The sequence below is a fragment of the Stegodyphus dumicola genome, chromosome 2 (genome assembly GCF_044657685.1).
Source record: "Stegodyphus dumicola isolate Sdum_Otavi_A_Nest chromosome 2, ASM4465768v1".
Taxonomy (NCBI): Eukaryota; Metazoa; Arthropoda; class Arachnida; order Araneae; family Eresidae; genus Stegodyphus; species Stegodyphus dumicola.
This window is the reverse complement of record NC_140769.1, coordinates 148,844,548-148,863,909: the sequence shown is the minus strand read 5'-3', so window position 1 is coordinate 148,863,909 and position 19,362 is coordinate 148,844,548. Positions and strand designations below refer to the sequence as shown.

The window sequence follows — 19,362 nt, the reverse complement described above, 5'->3', positions numbered from 1 at the left end:
TAACCGGCATGGATAGCAGTTATTGGCAATTATAATGCAAGCCTGACGACTGCAAAATCTTATCTAGTAACGTTGCCTCAAGAGGCAGAACACACACTGTCTTACAATCTAGAAACCTTCCCTTAAATATACATGAACTAAATTTGCATTCTTCCGGGATAACAGAAGGGAGAAGTGACAGTAAAAATACAAAATATAAAATAACTGGTTAATAAAGGTACTTTACAGGTTTAATTTAAAATTAAAATCATGGGACTAAAACTAGCTGTTATAACCATGCAAACTAAAAAAAGATGGTTCTGAGCCCCCCCTTTTTTTTTAATATTGCCTTTTGACATATTTTTTCATTCCAAAAAATAGTCATAATATTTTTTAGAGTCACAGTCTACATGGTCCTGTAGAGTAAAATTTCAGATTACTAGAACATTCATTATGCTTTGATTAGCTAAAAACAAAAAGTTGTATTCCGTTTAGAGAGCATTTTCAAAAGTATTTCAATACAAACATTCTAGTAGCAAAAATAATTCATGACAGACTGTCAGATTATATGTGTAAATAAACCTATTTGTCAAAATATTTGTGTATCAAAATATCACACAAAACTAAGAGCTATTTACATTTTATTTTCCACAGCTTTACCAGAAAAATATAAAACAAAATTAATAATGTATATATATTTTCATCTATACTTAAAATTAACTGTACATTACAGGCATATGGTTATAAAAATATTTATTTTATCATAGAAGTTTATGCTTTAGAAGAATGAAATTCAGGAACATCAGTTCCATTTCACACCAACAGTAAAATTAATCAAATAGCAAATTCACAACTTTAATGTAACATTAATTATGATGGAAGCACTTCATGTTAAACTTGCATAGCCATCAAACATTGCATATTTTCATAATTTATATGGCAGTCATTAAAATACAAAATTCAAATATTTACATTAATTTAAATAATAATTTCTTTAAATATACACTAAGGTGAAGATAAAGGTTATTTTTAAACCTTTATCTTCCTTATAAATATTTTCAAATCAAAGAAATATAAATAATAGCATGTCAAATACAAGTAAATAAAAAAAACTAAATCAATAAATAAAAATCACACATACTTAATGCTTTAAAAAAATGTATATCTCTCTCTACACACAAACACACCTTTTAACATATTTTTATTCTTTTCTTCAAACTTTACATTTTAATTCAGTAAGATAACTTTGTTAAATTTGTGATTATGGAAGGAAATGCATGTGTTTAATAAATCAATATGCATGCATTTCGCATTAATAGCACTGTATTCTAATTCTCTGAATCTTTATTTTCAAAATATGTTCACTCTCTTACTATTGTAAGAGAAAATTACTGAATTTTCCCAAATGTTATTTCATTGCATGAAAATGTTCTGTAAAAGAGGTCACAATGTCCTAAGTGTTCTCAAGTCATTTTAAGCATTTTAAAAATCAGCACACAACCTTTTGTCTGTAGACAAACTAGATTGATCTAAGCAAAATTTCAAGGTTTTTATTTATAAAGATATGTAGTTAAAATATGCAGTTTATTTGCATATTTTAAAAGCCACATTAATTAATAGAGGAGATTCTTTTACAATACAGATCATAAAAATTATAGTAGTTTCAAAAGTCGTAATTTTCTCAAACTTCATTTTGAAGCAAGTTTGAATATTATTTCTGCTTATAGTATATGTGAATAATATGCTTGTTATAAAAATGAATAATTGAAAGAAAAATGTGCAGGAATATGTATAAAATTTATACCATTATTTTCTCACTGCAATATATTTCATTTGCATGCTTTTTATAACTGGCAATATATGAGTATGCACATATATAAGGGGTGTTCAAATACAAAGTAGGAAACATCATAACAACCAAACCAGTTGAAATTTGAATATGCCTCTTCCCATAACGTAGTGAGACATCTAAGGATGTGAATGTAGTGTTTGGCATGGTTGTGCACATGAGTGAGCATCAGCACATGACACAAGACAGAAGCAGGCAGAGGTGTGTTCCATCCCATTGATATGGCAGTGTGTGTGCCAACATCATGGTGTGCCGACATTGCAAAATTCATCAATTAAGAAGCAGGAAAGTGTTATCAGATTTCTGATTCTGGAACCTCCAGAATCAGAAATCTGATAACACCTAAAAAAATAAACCAGCTAAGAGTCATTGCCAAATGATGGCCATATGTGGGAGAGACTGTGTGTCCAACAAGTCAGTGAGAAAGTGGAGTGCCACTTTTTAAGAAGGCCTGGAGTGTTTGAGTGATGACCCGAGACCAGGTCAGCCAAACACGGTAATCCGAGCCAAACTCATTGACAATGTGAGCGACTTAATACATATGTTATATGAGGGGTGTGAGCGACTGATTGACAATGTGACGACTGGTGAGAACTGACGGCTCAAAAGAAAGTGCTTCAACTTGAACGCCAAACTGAAAGATACAGTCGAGGACTTCTTCCTGTCACAGCTACAGGAATTGCAGAAAGAGGGAATCCTTCAGCTCATGACACAGTGGGATAGTTGTGCTCAGGCCTCTGGTGATTACTTGTGAATAAAGACTTCAATATATCCATAGTGTCATTTTGTATCTTTTCGTTTGAACACCCCTCATATAACATATGTATTAAAAAATGAAACCCAGGAAATTCTGACACTAATAAAGACTTTGACTGTTAGATGAATACAACTAGATTTTGATTAAATTTGAAATGGTAAAATTTTCATTAAATATTTTATAAACCAATATGTTACTTTGCATAAAGTTTGCCTAAAGTTACTTTTGCATAAAGCTTAATTACATACCTGAGATAAAGAATATTTTAGAAATTCAGACAAATAACTTATATATTTTTTAAACAGTGAATCATTTCTCATCTCAAAGTGTTTTCTATAAACATAATAGATACTCTAATAAAATGTGCACAAAGTTTGGGGGGGGAAAGGACTGATACACAAAAGCAGCACTGCGCAAATAACTGAAACTGGTTATATTGCATGTAACTATACTGACAAAATGAAAGCTAAAAACAGAATTTATATAATATTCGGTCTATTGGAAAGTTCTCTCCATTTTATGACAAAAATTTTTGACACATAAGCACATGCTTATTTGGTGCATGGTTGGCTCTCTATTTTTATTGCTTAATGTATACATACTGACATAGCAAATTAACTAAAACAAAGTTGATTCCCATTAGTCTTAAGTTCAAAGTGATAGTGTACCCATGGCTACTGTTAAAGTTCATTTATGCCACTGTATTTTCTATGAATTTCGACAAGGAATAAATGCTACAGAAGCATGTAGAAATTTATTGAAAGTGTTTGGTGAAGGTACAGTTTCGGATAGGACATGCAGAAGATGGTTAGAAAAATTTGAAAAGGTGATTTTGACCTTTCTGATAAGCCATGTTCTGGGCGACCATCTTTGATCGACGACGATCTTGTTTTGACCATGTTGGAGCAAGATCCTTTTCTGACAACATCGGAGATCGCAGAAAGGTTTAATTTAACACAGCAAACCATTTCAGACCATATTTGGAAGATAGGATTGGTGTTGAAATATTCAAGACGGGTGCCACGTGAATTCAGAAGAATTTGTGTGACCGAGTTGTCATATGCACATCTCTGCTTGCTCGGAACAAAATCAAGGCCTTCTTGAACCAGGTGATAACTGGGAATGAAAAGTGGATTACCTACAGAAACATCATAAGGAAACGGGCATATTGCGAATCTGTAAAACCTTGCCCTTCCACCTCTTAACAAAATTTGAATAAGGAGAATGTTGTGTATATGTTGGAACATTTGAGGACAAATACATTATGAACCTTTAAAACCGAATGTAAAGCTCAATTCAGAGAAGTATTGTCAGCAACTGGACAATTTAAAGACAGCAGTCCAAGAAAAGAGGCCGGCGATTTTCAATAGGAAGGACATCATACTGCATCATGATAATGGCAAGCCACATGCTGGTTTGGGGACTCGTAAAAAAATTGCCGAACTGGCTAGGAAATTCTACCGCATTCACCATATTCCCCGGACTTGACACCCTCCAATTATCACTTTTTTTTTGTCTTTACAAAATTTCTGAAGGGCAAAAAATTCAAAAATGAAGAAGATATCAAACAAGCACTGGCTCAATTTTTCACATCAAAAGTTAAAACATTTTTAAAAAATGGGATATATAAATTGCCCTCATGCTGGCAAGAAGTCATTAACAACAATGGCAATTATATTATTTAACAAAGTTTATTGACGGTAAGAAAAACTTGTATTTTGTTTTATTCCAAAAACGGACAAAACTTTCTGATAGATCGAATATTTTGTACTGTCTAAGGAAGAAAAATGTGCTACAGTCAAAAGTCATTAATCCAGACTCGTCGGGACTTCGGCGAGTCCGGATTATAGATCATCAGTTTAAATCTGGTAAGATGGCGTGCAGAAATTCTAAAATTAAAAATATGAAACAGTAATTTATGAAATAAAGAACAATTATGATCTAAAGGGTATCAAAATTTACAAAAAAAAAAAAAAAAAAAAAAAAAAAGCTTAATATTTATTTGTTTACTTTATTAAACATTTCTTTCAATGTAAATTGTTTAAGTTGCTTCTTTTTTTATGTGATAATATTTTCGCTTTAATTCTATAAACAGACATTTCTTGTTCAGCTACAAAGTTCCGCTGTTCAAGTCCTATAATTGCTGTGTCGAGAATACCGACTAATTTGTCAATCAAAATTTTTTCGCAATAACCTCTGCGGCACTTTCTTCACTATCGGAAGCGAATTATAATGATGAGAAATTTGATTTATATTATATCAAAGACGGAGTACCTCGAGATGAAATACTACATTTAGTAAGGAATTATAAGCCAAATAAAATAAAAACATCTGCCGTGAAGATAAGGATAGTGCTGACAGATCAACTTCCAATTCATTGTGCGCCGTGGCGTTCCCAGCAATTATAAGACTTGAACAGCGGAACTTTGTAGCTGAACAAGAAATTATGTCTGTTTATAGAATTAAAGAGAAAATATTATCACATAAAAAACGAAGCAACTTAAACAATTTACATTGAAAGAAATGTTTAATAAAGTAAACAAATAAATATTAAGCTTTTTTTTTTTTTTTTTTTTTTTTTTTTTTTTTGTAAATTTTGATACCCTTTAGATCATAATTGTTCTTTATTTCATAAATTACGGTTTCATATTTTTAATTTTAGAATTTCTGCATGCCATCTTACGAGATTTAAACTGATGATCTATAATCCGGAAAAATTGATAATCCGGAATTGCCGAAGTCCCGACGAGTCCGGATTATCGACTTTTGACTGACTATTCATAACCAATAAAATAATACTTAAAATGAGGTCAATGGTTTAATTTTGACTATAGTGCCTTTCTCTTCTCTTAATAAAATAATATCTTTAAGTTTCTAGTAAATGTACTGTTAAGCAATTACACAAATCATATATATATACAAAGTTATAGACAGTTTTCACATATAAAGTATACATTGCATTAATTACTGAATTTACAATTACTGGATTACTGGTAATAGCACTATATAAAAACGAAACCATTTCAGTATTAGCAATGTCACCTGACCAGTGCAATAAATTAAATATTAAAATTCTTAGGAACTTAAAAGCAGGAAGGGGAGAAGATTGACCATTCCAAAAACATGTAATTAAATTTTGAACAAAAAATTGTAAAATAATAATAATAATGATGATGAAATAATTCACTGGATATATTACAGTATTTCTATGAAGTTAGAAATAAAATATGAAAAATATTTCAATTAATTGATAACTGGAATTAGTATGTAAATATGCCATTATCTGCATTATACCATTTTATTCATGCAACACTAGTGTCAATCACAAACCCCAGTTATAGAAATATAATAATAAATCACCTTTTTTGTAATAGAAATATATTGAATATTAAAAATAATCATGCTAAAAATTTCTAAAGAATCATTCGTGCAGGAAAGTAAAGTAACATTATCTGATAAAAGAAATAAGTTACTTAATATGCAAATTTTTTTAAAATTAATAACTGCTTCCCCCCAGAAAACTGTAAAACAAACATAATATATATTTGAAATTAGTTTATCCATTTAAATTGAATTGTAACTCAAGCGTATCTCTTATGTAGAAAATCTATAAAATTTATATAAAAATAAAATAAATAATAAAAAAAAAAACTAAGAAATCAAAACATAATGAAAAAATAGCATTTTAGAAACCTTGGAATGAAAATTTCATATTTCAGAAATCTTTTTCAATACAAATTACACATCAGCATAATTTAAAAACAAATTATTCTCACAAAAACAGGGAAAATAATAAAGCAGATATTCTTTGATTAAACATAATAACGAATGTTACTTTAAAGTTGTTTATAATTCTAACATAACAACCAGTATCGAAATTAATTCTTTCATTCAAAATCAAAGATAGCATTCACCTAATATATAAAAAACTTAAAAAATCAGACTTGATATGTCATAGCATTTTGGACTATCATAAATAAATAACTCAAATATATTATACTTTTCATAAAAAAAAGGTAAATAAATGAACATTTTTGTTTTAATTTAATAAGAAATAAAAATATTACACACTTATTTACATATACAGTCAAAGTCAACATATTTCAAACCTTCTTGTCTTTCAAAATGAAAACAGACAACTTCTAATTTATAAACTAAATCTCAACATCACAACAGCCACAAACTCACATTATTTTATCAAAAATTGGAAAGAGAAGAACAAATCACAAAAATACTGCATAATATTTGGTAAAGCAAGAAAAGACATCTAAATTTAAATTAATGAATTATATTTATAAACTGGATATTGAGATTTAATGAGATGCTCTACACATACAATACACTTTTTAGAACATACATTGGAACAGAAAATTGATTCAATAATGATATACAAATGGAAACAATTTACAAAATACTTCCAAAATTGGGTGGTGGTGTGGGTTACACTTAAATATAGATTAAAAAAAAAAAAAAAAAAAAAACTGAATGTGCAACAAAAAAATGATACAAAGAAGAAAGTAATTACTTTAAGTAACTTACTAACTAAAGACATAAAATGTGTTCCTTTTTAAAATTATTTATGTATAAATGACCAAAAATTACAAGATTTATTTCCCCCACCCTTTTTGATAAACAAATAAAATACATTCTGTTATTGCTTGATTTCAATTTTGTCCTTTTAAAATTATCTACATTTTATGAAAAGAAAATGCAGAAAGATGGTAAGTTAACTCTCCTCCATTTCAGCATTTTATTTATGTATTAAAAACACATGATCTCTATTTTTAAGAATGACTATAAAGCAAACAAGTAAAACAAAAAATAATTAATTTTTATAAATTCTAATAAATTGCCTTAAACAAGGCTTTGACTGCATATGTACAAATATAAATGTAAATAAATACTCTAACTCCTCATCAGCATTATTTTTGACAATCATCTGTGACTCATTTATACAAATGTCTTTAGGATTAAAAGGGGGGGGGACATGTTGTGCCATGTACAGAGGGATTTTTATCAAAAAATTAAACATAATTATTATAAAGGATAGTATAAAAACTGAATAAACTAATGCCATAACTTTTCTTTCCACAAAACAGAACGTATACAGAAAATACTGGTCTTCAGTTTGATTAAACTAAACATCATTTTCTCTTAGGCACAATTAAATTCATGAAATCTCTTTTTACAGCTGTAAACTAGTTACTAAATGAACAGATAATATAGATATGTATAGTCAAAATAAAGTGCTCCGTAATAAGTGTTATAATGTTTGAAGAGTAATATGTGAGTTTGTGATACAAGAAAATCCTCTGGTTAATTAAATAAAATCTCTACTATAAAAATATTAAAGCAGAAAATTTAATGATGGCATATATTGCTCAGCACAAAATTCTGCCCATTTCATATTTCACTACTTTAATATATTTTTATACTTTCTTTTTTAAGGATTCCAAAATCTTTTGCTTTAAAATATTTTTTTGATGTTTATATGTTGTATTATGGAAAACCGTAAACCATCAAAAAATACAATGTGATACCTCTTGCACATCATAACAGTGGTCAGACTGACACTTTAAATGATTTCAATACATAATTCCAAAATGTTTTTTCATGCAATTTCCTTAAAATCACAAAAATTTTCCCAGTTTTTAAAAATATAATAGGCACTGCTTAATGCTATTGCAGTTAATATTATCATTCAGATATTGTTAACAAATTGCAGCAGTTCTACCCACTTGTATATAAAAACATGAAAAAGACACCACTTTTGCGATCAACTTAGTTATCAGTACCTTCCCATTATGCACCTGTGATACATTTCTGTGTGTATGTGTGTGCATAACAGAAAAGTACACACATGCCAAAATGCGTGACAGGTGCATAACGGTAAAGTACCAATGTTATCAAAATATTACAGAATGAATTTTTTAAACCAAATATAATATTGCAGAATAAAAGACAAAGTCACTAATTAAGGTTGAAATAAAGCATATAAGTTAATAAATAACAGAGGCATGTCACCCAGTAAGAAAAAGATGTCAAGTATCTTGATTCTAATTTTAAGGCAACTATGCACAAAGGAACTAGTTTTCCAAGTTTTAGGGAGATCAACTGAATTAACTATTTTGATGCAGTGGAATTTTAGATAACCTTGTGCTTTTGCATCAAAATATCTCTTTGCTTGTTTTGAGCTTTACATATTTATAAATATTTTGTTCTAGAAAATGTTAATTTTCTTACTCTGTTTAAGCATTTTTATCATGGAGTCTAGCACACAGAATAATGATTTGAATCTAAGAGATAAAGACAACTTGTAAAACTGTCATTATCAACTCCCAAAAATTAATGAAAGGTATGTTGCTGTTAAGTATTTCTCAATACCTTTTATGCAAGAATTTGAAGAACTAAGAAGACATTATTTATCAATCAAAGCAAAATCTGAATGCAAACATGAAATGGATGCACAGCGAGGAAGACCACAGTATTGAAAAAGTATTCATGATTTGGTTTACAAATTTTTATTAAAAGATATGGCAGTCAGTGGTCCTCTGAGAAAGCTAATTAATTAGCCATAAAAACAGGAAAAAAAGATTTTTAGCAATAAGATGTGTAGTTTAGGTAATAGAAGAAGAGAGAAAACATTGCTTACAAATGCATTCTTGGAGAAGAAAAATATGCTGATTTATTTGCTGCATGAGTATTGCTGACAAATAAATGGCCTAAACTGTCTATGAAGTACTGTCCTGAAAACTTCTATAATGTTGGCAAATTAAGTCTATACTGTCACACATTGCCTCAATATATATATACATATTTGTTTAAAAGAGTGAAACTTCAAAAAGACTTAAAACATCAAAAGTGTGACTGTTTTATACTAAGTTAATACATGTGGTTAAAAAAAAATAGTAATACAGGGAAAAAAATCCTCAATGTTTGAATAAAAATAAAGCATTTATCACTGGACTGTAACTATAATTCAGAGGCATAGATTATATTAGCAGTTTTTTAATGAATGTTTTTGAAATAGGATACCAAATTGAAGAATAATATCCTTTTCACTGACAACCACACAGCACATAAATGCCACTCTTGAATATATTTACTAGCAAATATCGCAGCTATAATTTAGGCATGGATTGAGGGATTATTAGAACAATGGAAAAACATTATCATTGTCAAATAAGTATTGGAGTCTTTTAAAACATAACTTATATCTATAAAAGTACAAATGAATTCACAATGAAAACTAAGTGTTCCTGATACACTGTATTTGCTCAACTTGTCTTGAAAGTACCTCTCAAAAGATAATAAAGAATTCTTTTATATGAAAATTTCTTAAAAAATGATGGAACCGAAGAAAAAATTAGAGCTGAAAACAACATCTCCAAATTTAATTAATGGTATTAATTAATGCTTGTATGGATATTGATGAAAAAAACTCAAATTGCAGCATCAGTGATAGAAGAAACTATCTGTCAGTCATTGTCAGAAACAAATCTAAGCACATCATGTGATTAAACTTCTGAAGAGGATGATGATGAAACTACCTGCTAATGCTGAGATGAGGGATGCCGTATGGCTATAATGAGCAGGAGTATAGTATCAATCAAATAATATCCAGAAACATTATGAAAGTTCATAAAGAGCTTTTGTACAATATTTCTATACAATCTACTTTTAAAAAATGCCCCCTAATTAAAGCGCTCTAAAAGTAAATATTTGCAATACGTGTTTCTAGTTAAATTAAATAAGTTCCATGCATGTTTTTCTCATTCTAAATAACTTTCATCACTAGATTGCATCTTCTAGAGAATTTTGTAGCTATCTACGCTCAGGTCAAACATTCAGGACCCTTAAATAAAATATCCCTTAAACAGAATATATAATTATGCAAATAAATAAAAGAGAAAACACAAATTTTGACTCAATTTACAGCTATTCAGATAAACAATTTGAACTGCCCTTTAAACCTATATACTGTTTTTAAATACTGAAATACCAAAGGTGAGAAGAATAACAGTTAAATAAGCACTATCACAGTGTATATGCAACTGACGCTTTAAATGGTTCTCTAATACTCTACAAGCCACTAACGTTGCCAGAATAGTCCTGCACAAATGTGATAACATTAAGCAGTGCCTAGCATAAACTCAGTAACCATTGACAATTTAAGGAAGATCTTAACAAAATTTCAAGAACATATAATAACAATATATTAAAATGAAAATTTTAAATGAATTGTGAGTATGGCTAAAATTTTAACTAACTTTCCACAAGATCTTCCATATTTTCAAAATCTTAAACAAAATAAGTAGTTCCTTGAAAACTACTCTGTTGTAGAATTAACACTATGTATTCACTATTATTCTTGCAGTTCAAAATATTGAGATTCTTTCTGAATTCTTGTTAATTGGCACAAGAAACACATTTTCAGTTTAGGTGAAACATCTGCATATATATATATATATATTACATTCCTCAAAAGAAGATGAGGTGGAACATAGAAAACTGTATCATGATAAAAATATAAATCTATTTATATGTTATAATGCATAATTAATTACACATCTTAGATTGTTATCTATATAAATATTGAGTATTAAGAAAGACATACATACATTCAAATTTTAATCTTAAAATCAAGTTAAATTACTAACTTATTTCCAATACCTTTACTTCTAATAATACTAACATGTTTCTCAGTAATATAGAACAATTTCAGGATAGTAATTTTGTAGATTTTTAACCTCTCTTTACACTAATCTTGTTACGCATAGTACAGCAATAATATTTCAAATAACAATTTTCATCTTTTGCAAATAACTCTGCATTCTAAATTGACAATGACAATCTACAAATATAAATTAGGAATTTTTATAATGACAGTCTGCAAATATAAATTAGGGAATCATCAATGCTGAATTCTGTTAGGTAACTAACAGATATTAACTATTCCATTATACAATAACAAATATAGTAAGCATTGTCCAAAGTGGAACTTCGATCTTAATAACAGCACATAAGAATTCATACAATGGTTATTTAAAATAACAGTAAATCTTTATGTGAACAACTTTTACTGTAATCAATCTATGTTTTTTTTTATTACAAACTAATAAATAAGATTAGTTACAACTAAAGAAATTAATGAAATCAAGCTTCCAAAATTTCACATTTATCAATATGATGAAGTTAGAATTCTCATACTGAAGAATAACAGAAATGGTAAATTAAACATGCCTCAGCTACCTGCTGCATTAGTTTTCATATTTCTATAACAAGTACATAAGAAAAATTTATACTGTCATTTTTTATTTCAGCAACATTCACAGAGAAAATAATTTTACATTACTGCTGGAAAATGGACATAATGTTATATGATCAGATTAAAATTTGTGAATCTAAATGATAAAATATTCATTCTTTTTGGCCTATAATTCTGAAATAAAATCAATGAAAATAGCAGACAAAAAATTCAATAATTTCATTGCAAAATGTTCTTCATTTTCCTGAACAAATATTTAAACATATCTCTATTCTTAAATTATCTATTAATATATTATATATATCTATTAACATATTATTTGTAAAAGAAATACATTTTGTGTACTTCTTTTACATATGTTACTCACTGCAAAATGTCCCCCGCCCTGAACAAATATTCAAACACACCTCTGTGCTTAAATTATCTATTAATAGTACACAAAATTATGAATACAAAAATAAATGCAGAAACAAACTGAGCACGTTCTGAAATTTCCACTTATGAGTTACCACTGAAATTCAAGACAATATATAAACAATTATGACAAGGGAAATATTACTTCTTCAACAAAAATTTGCAGCTGTTCATAAATTAATAACTCAAAAATATATACTTTCGCTATATTCGTAACTGCTGTCCTCAAATTCATGGAAGTGGAATTCAACCATAAAATGTCTTCTGAAATAATTTTTATAATTACATAAGAAATTAGGGTACTTACGTACAATTAAAAAAAAACTGGAACATGTATTTTTTATAGTTCACTGATATTAGCGTAAAAATCACGCTCCTTCTAAATTAGAAAAAATAACTTTTTTAGTTATCAAGTTTAATAAAATTGTACCGTATGTAGAATTGGTCTTTGCGCTTTAGTTTCAAATTCCTGAAGTAGTTCATCAATGTCATTGTCTAAATCTTCTGATTCAGACATCTAAAAAAAGAACAAGGCTTTATTAAGAAAGAGTATTTAATAAGAAATAAAGGCATATATGCAATCTAAAACAGGAATTTAATTTAAGTTGAAAGTTTTACATTGTGGTTAATGTGTAGAAATTCAAATGAAACATGCAACTTACTGTTGCAAGTTGCTAAAAACTCTTAGAGACTGGCACATAAAACACAAACTATATAATAATGCACTGGAATCTCATAATGAGAATGAAGTTACACATTCTTTTCACTTGTATCACTCTGCCACTTATGCATGTTATGACCACTGAGGACAAACTTAGCACCTATTCATATGAACTAGATCATCAACTTTCATTTTACAGCTGCTGCTCTCATTTCTAATTCCTTTTTCTCATTTCCTCACTTCATTCAGATTACTCCAAACCCACATATCCCACAGTTACAGAACAGAATACTTTTGTCAAATTTTGATTCCTACAGGAAATATATCTCAGGATTTAGGTTTCATTGGAGTAAGTTCTAGATTTTAGGGTGACAACCTTGGTTGATTTTTATTTCATTTACTTGTTTCATATCCCTTTATACTTGACAGTTGTAAAGAGATATAATGTGTTAATAAAACAAACTGCTAGGATTAGTGTTATCATCTGTGAAAGAAGTGCAAATAATGAAAATATTTTGATTAAATCACAATGCAGGAGTTACTTTAGCAACAGAAAAGCATGAAGCAAACTCAGAAAAGCTAATATGATATTAGCCCGGGGGGGATGAAGAACTGATGAGTGAAGTTCGCAGATAGTGAAAGGGAAAGCATAGAATGGGATCAAGCTCACTGCAAGTATCCCAGAAGCCCCTTCACATTCAAAATATTCCTGTTTTTATTTATAAATATACTGTTCTACCTATCTGATGATAATTAAGAAAACTGTACAAATAACTAAGATGTTAAACCTACATTGTCTGATAATTTTTTACCATCAAAAATCCCTAAGTATTAAAAGAAAGACCAATACATACAAAGGTTTGAAAGGCAAAAAGATGGAAACTTACTAGTCAACATTTCAAATGCTGCCAAATTATAATGTTGAGCACCTAGCACTCCAAAGCTTGAAGGAAGAGGTTACTGCTTTGATTATCCAAAGCCCATGCATCAGTAAAATGAGTATTAATAAGAATGAAGTGAACATGTCATATAATAATATAATGCTCTAAGATGGCTCTTTGGAGCTAAGATGAAGATAAGAACTTCGATTATCAAAATGGTGGTGAAAATTAAACCTATAAACCAAATGAGAGCAAAAACTATCATAATATCACAGATTTCACGAATGAAATAGTTAACCAAAATGGGATCCACCAGTGCCCAAGTGGTAAAGTCAACAAACACTGGCAACTCGACACAGGCTTGAATCTCGGCAAACAGGTTGACTATATGGGTTTTTTCATGTTTTTCTTTATGTATACTGTGGATACAAGCCAATTTCAGTTAGAAAGCCCTCCACATAGGCAGATAGCTCTTGTGCACTTTGCCATAATCAAATACACCAAACCATGCTATGACATACCTTAGTGCTCTCACTACCAGAGGATATGAAATCTAAAATGTTTTCATTAGAAGTCCACTTGCATGTAATTATATACTTTCATTTATCTTGAGTTTTATATAAGTACATTGTTCAGTACAGATTTAATCATTTAAAAAGTTAGTTTACTTGGACTTCTTAACTGCACTGTATAATCAGTGCTATTTTACATCAAGAGTGTCAGAAATAATTCATTTGGAATTGATTGATGAATTAATGATTTTATTTACCAGTATTTCTCTGTTAAAGTGACCACAGTACTTACTTACAAAAAGTTGCAAACTTAATTGCCCAGTATGTAACATGCAAATTTCAAATGTCACCAATGGCTGCTTTTATACTGATTTTATTTCCTCAGTTCAGAATAACAAGTTTTTTAAGAGAAGCAAAATCTATGTTCCCCCTACATTTATAATTTTTGATGTATGTAAAAAACTTTTTAAGGTGAACTCGGTTGATCTTTGGATTATGGTAACTTGGCGATTTTTTGGCGACCAACTCTGCTACAGCAACCCTCTATTTTTTTTTTCCGCCGCCATTTTGTCTTCACGAAGTAAAGACATGTTTCTTTTCTTTTTATTTACTGAACACTTTTTCCAACAATCTACTAGCCAAATTACACTTATACTAGAAATTTTATCTAACAAAACTGCTTAATCATGACAAATATTCACTGCAAAATTGGGAAAAAATGCACAATCGGAAACTCCTTGCGCGTTTTTCACAATAACACATACACATAAACCATGTAAACGTCGACTTATTTTTACTTAAAAAAACATCCCAGAATTGCACAAAAATGGCATTGCGCACACTCTTCACTATATCAATGTACACTGCTTTTTTCTCATAAATTAGAAAAATTTCACGAAAATGCATGACAATTTTCTGAATCTTTAAACCCGGTAAAAAGAACATATATGAAATTACCTTATCGCGAAAAAGTATATACCCTTTCCAAATATGAACATTTCCACGTATAAAATAAATAAAATATCTAAAAACTTTTACCTCTAAATTATCTATTATATTATAAACGTCACCAATGAATTCATACCGCAAACATTACAAATACTTAGTGTCAAATATTTAAATTATTTCCATGCACGTTTACTTCAACTAAAACGTATACCAAATTCCTACAAACAAAAAATTCACAAAATAACTAACATTTAATTAAAATATCAGTAAACCATGTACACGTCAACTTATTTTTACTTAAAAAAACATCCCAGAATTGCACAAAAATGGCATTGCGCACACTCTTCACTATATCCATGTACAGTTATCTGAGGTGGTTACAGTCCCAAGTTACCTTGGATAATCGATGTTCTACAGTATTAAATAAAAACATAAATTATAAGAAAGCCACATGTTAAAAAGAATTGCTTTTTAAAATATTACAAGAGAGCAGCTTAAGAGGATAAACAAAATTAGACTTATTACCATTGTTGCCATTTCACATATTAAAAAGGCTCCAATAGTAGCTTCTTCGTGGTTATCTTGAACATCTATATTGATTATATGGACTGGAGAAATTTCTCTAGGTGAACGGCTGGCTAATTCTATAGGTGAGAAAATATAATGATGACATATCCATAGCAAGAGGCAGAGTAATATTCAATGAACAACTAATTATTACAAATTACATTAACAAATACAAATTTTAATTTTCTTAGATCTTTTACTGAATACTATTATGTATTATTTAAATTATACAAATAAATTCATGAAATTTTAATTCATTTTTGATATACTTTTTTACTCTCATCTTTCAACTAAGGATTATATTGTATATAATTTTACTATTTACATCAAATAATTGTGAAAGTATAACATGCAATCTAAATGAAGAGAAATGATGTTTTGAAATAGCAATATCACTCAGAAAAATAAAATTTACTAAAATGTTTATATACATTCCTGACAAACAAGCAAAAGGTATATGATATTTTTACAGCAAATTTATGTACATAATACCTGATATCAATTAAAAGAAGTAAAAATTGTCCTCCACTTGAACAAATAATGTGTATGTATAAGGTTAGCAGTCTTAAAATTGTACTCTACACAATCTTGATTCCATATAAGGGATTTCTCTCATCAAAACCAAAGTTCAAAAGAATATTTCAGTATCATATAGACCACAAAATTAAGCATTATTTAAAGTAATTGATTAATTACTTTTTACTTCCAGTTTCATTGTTACCTATAATAACACACAGAAAATCAGTTTTTATAACATAACGAAAGAACGATATTTCCATTCTTTCATATAAAATGCATGAAACATTGATACATTTTAATTACTTTTCTAAGGATGCCAAAGATTTAAAAAAAAATTATGGGTTCCCCTCAATCCACAAAATACGAGGCGTATTAAGAAACTAAGTACCGTTTTGGAAAAAAAAAATAGTAAAACAATTTTTTCGAACCCAATTTTATTTTTACATGAAAATACATGTCTTAAACTATTTTCCAACATAGTTTCCGCCAATGATCAAACACTTGTCATAGCGGGTGACCAGTTTTTGTATACCGTCATCAAAGAAACTTCTCGCCAGTCATCGTCAGATCCAAAGCGCTTGCCACCAAGCTCGCGCTTCATGTGCAGGAACAACTGATAGTCGGACGGCGCCAAGTCCGGGCTGTACGTCGGGTGATTGAACTGCTCCCAATGAAACTGTCGAATTAACGATTGAGTGACACCAGCAGTATGGGCCGAGCATTGTCATGGAGCAACACAATTCCTTTACTGAGCATTCCTCTTCATTTGTTTTGAATGGCACGCCTTAGTTTTGTTAAGTGTCACAATATCGTGCCGCATTAATGGTTTCACCTCTGGGAGGAAATTCAGTAAGCAAAACGCCTTTCCTATCCCAGAAGACAGTGCACATGATTTTTTGTGATGACATTGTCACTTTGAACTTTTGTTTTTTCGGAGAATGAGTGAGCCTCCACTCCATCGATTGTTGTTTCCATTCTGGTGTGAAATGACACACCCAAGTTTCATCACCTGTCACAATTTGGTTTAAAAAGTTTTCTTCCTCATCACTGTACTGCGTGAGAAATGTCAGGGCACTACCAAGTCGCTTTGTTTTGTGAACATCAGTGAGCATTTTTGGAACCCATCAGGAACACAGTTTGTGATAATTCAAGCGGTCAGACACAATTTTGAACAAAACAGTACATGAAATTTGTGGAAATGCCTCTGAAAGAGTTGTCATTGTGAAGCGTCTGTTCTCATGAATTGCTTCAACAACTTTCCTTACCAAATCATCGGTGACAATAGAAGGCCGACCACTCCGAGCCTCGGCGTGGACATTTGTTCGACCTGCATTAACATTCTTACACACTTTCTCACCATTCCATCACTTATCGTGTATTCACCGTAAACTTGTGTCACTTGATGATAAATTTCGGCCGGTTTAACATTCCTCGCATTCAAAAATTTAATCACGGCACGAATCTCACAGTCAGCGGGAGAACTAATTGTCTTAAACATTTTGAATGTGCACAGCAAACTGAAAACACAACATAGAGCAACCAAAATGGCGACAATTGAAAGTCAGTGAACAAGAAAGACTAGTGCGCATGTGCGGGATGCCTACCACAGAGCTGCGACGGCACTAGAATGAAACGGTACTTAGCTTCCGAATACGCTACATAGTTTTAAAGGTTCTTCAAGCTATGAAAGTTTGAAGATCATTGGTAATAACCTAACACATCCTAAATTCAATCATTTTTACAAGCCTCTAATTTATGAACTGTACATATTGTTATGAAATGTACAGGCTCTGTGGGATGGCTTTCCCGCAAATCAGTTTTAGGGTTGAAGGCAGGGTTACCACATTTGGCGAGAAATCGCCCATTTGGTGACATTTGGCAGTATGCCACGGAGTGATGGAGAGCCTTCTGGAACGTATTCTTACCGGCTTAACCCAGAATGTACTCAAACACAAGCCGAAAGCTATATAAACCCTGCTGGACCGCAGTCAGTTAGTATCCAGAGTGTGCCTCGCATAGAGTGCGAGAGAGTTAGTATCGAGTTGGTGTCTCGTCTAGTGAGTCAATCCCTGCGGAGGTGACCGCATTGTCAGCCAGCCAACAAGTGCCAAGTGGGTCGTCGAGAGAGCGTGTTGAGCTCCAGGAATGACTGAACCGAAGAAACGGGAGCCGTGCTCTGTGTGTCGTCGAGTACATCGCGAGTTGTAGCGTGGAAAGTCTCTGTACTCTAGTGCTTTGCAGTGAAGCTGTCTCCACCGTTGTTGCCTGAGAGTGGGAAAGCTGTGTCACTGATTGTTCCAGCATATTTATTGTAGATCTTCAATGACTGTAAAAGTGTTTTGGAGCTGCCCTGACAATACTGACTAATAAAGTGTGTTTTGATCCTTCATCAAGTGTCGTCGTTATTCACTCCAAATCTACGAACCCCGTACGAACGTGAAGGAAGAAAATAACGTAACAACTGGTGTCAGAAGAATAAAAAAACATAACAATATTCATTGACTCCAAATGGATAGTTTCTTTTAATGCCATTCCCATTTATAATCTATCAATTATATATCCTTTTTCATTGCCCATAAAATTTTGCAATATTTTACTGCTGTATATACTGGGCTGCCGTTCCTATACTCCTAAATTTTTGCCATGCTTCTCCCTATTTAAATCACATCATTTTTCTAAAATAAAATTTACTCTAAGCACTAAAGTACAGCTCTTATTTCCCTTCCAACACGATACAAAATACATCAGTAATGAAGATTATATTCTTAGGTTCATGATTTTTTTCCAGGCTTCCTAAAATTTTGATTATGCACTTTGAAACATGATTCTTGTCGAAGCCCGTGATACTCCTAGCAAGGCTGTTTTATCGTTACAGTCATGTGCCAGGACATTCTTGGCAGATTACATGAAAGAGAAATACATCAATATGAAATGTAAAGTTAGAGGTAAAAAAAGCAACTTTAGCTTTTCATAGATTTTAAATAAAACTATTGATTTCAAGGATGAA

General features: G+C 30.6%; 1 protein-coding gene across 1 annotated transcript in view; it reads right to left on the bottom strand.

Annotated features, from left to right (window-relative positions):
- Window positions 1–603: 603 nt before the first annotated feature.
- Ssu72 (Ssu72 CTD phosphatase) overlaps window positions 604–19,362 on the bottom strand; it is an 84,955-nt gene continuing 66,196 nt past the window's right edge. The window contains exons 4-5 of the mRNA XM_035377557.2: window positions 15,795–15,913; window positions 604–12,784 (exon numbers count right to left, since the gene is read on the bottom strand). Of these exons, the coding sequence (XP_035233448.1) occupies window positions 12,683–12,784; window positions 15,795–15,913 (221 nt within the window). The 3' untranslated portion in view covers window positions 604–12,682. The remainder of the gene's footprint in view (window positions 12,785–15,794; window positions 15,914–19,362) is intronic.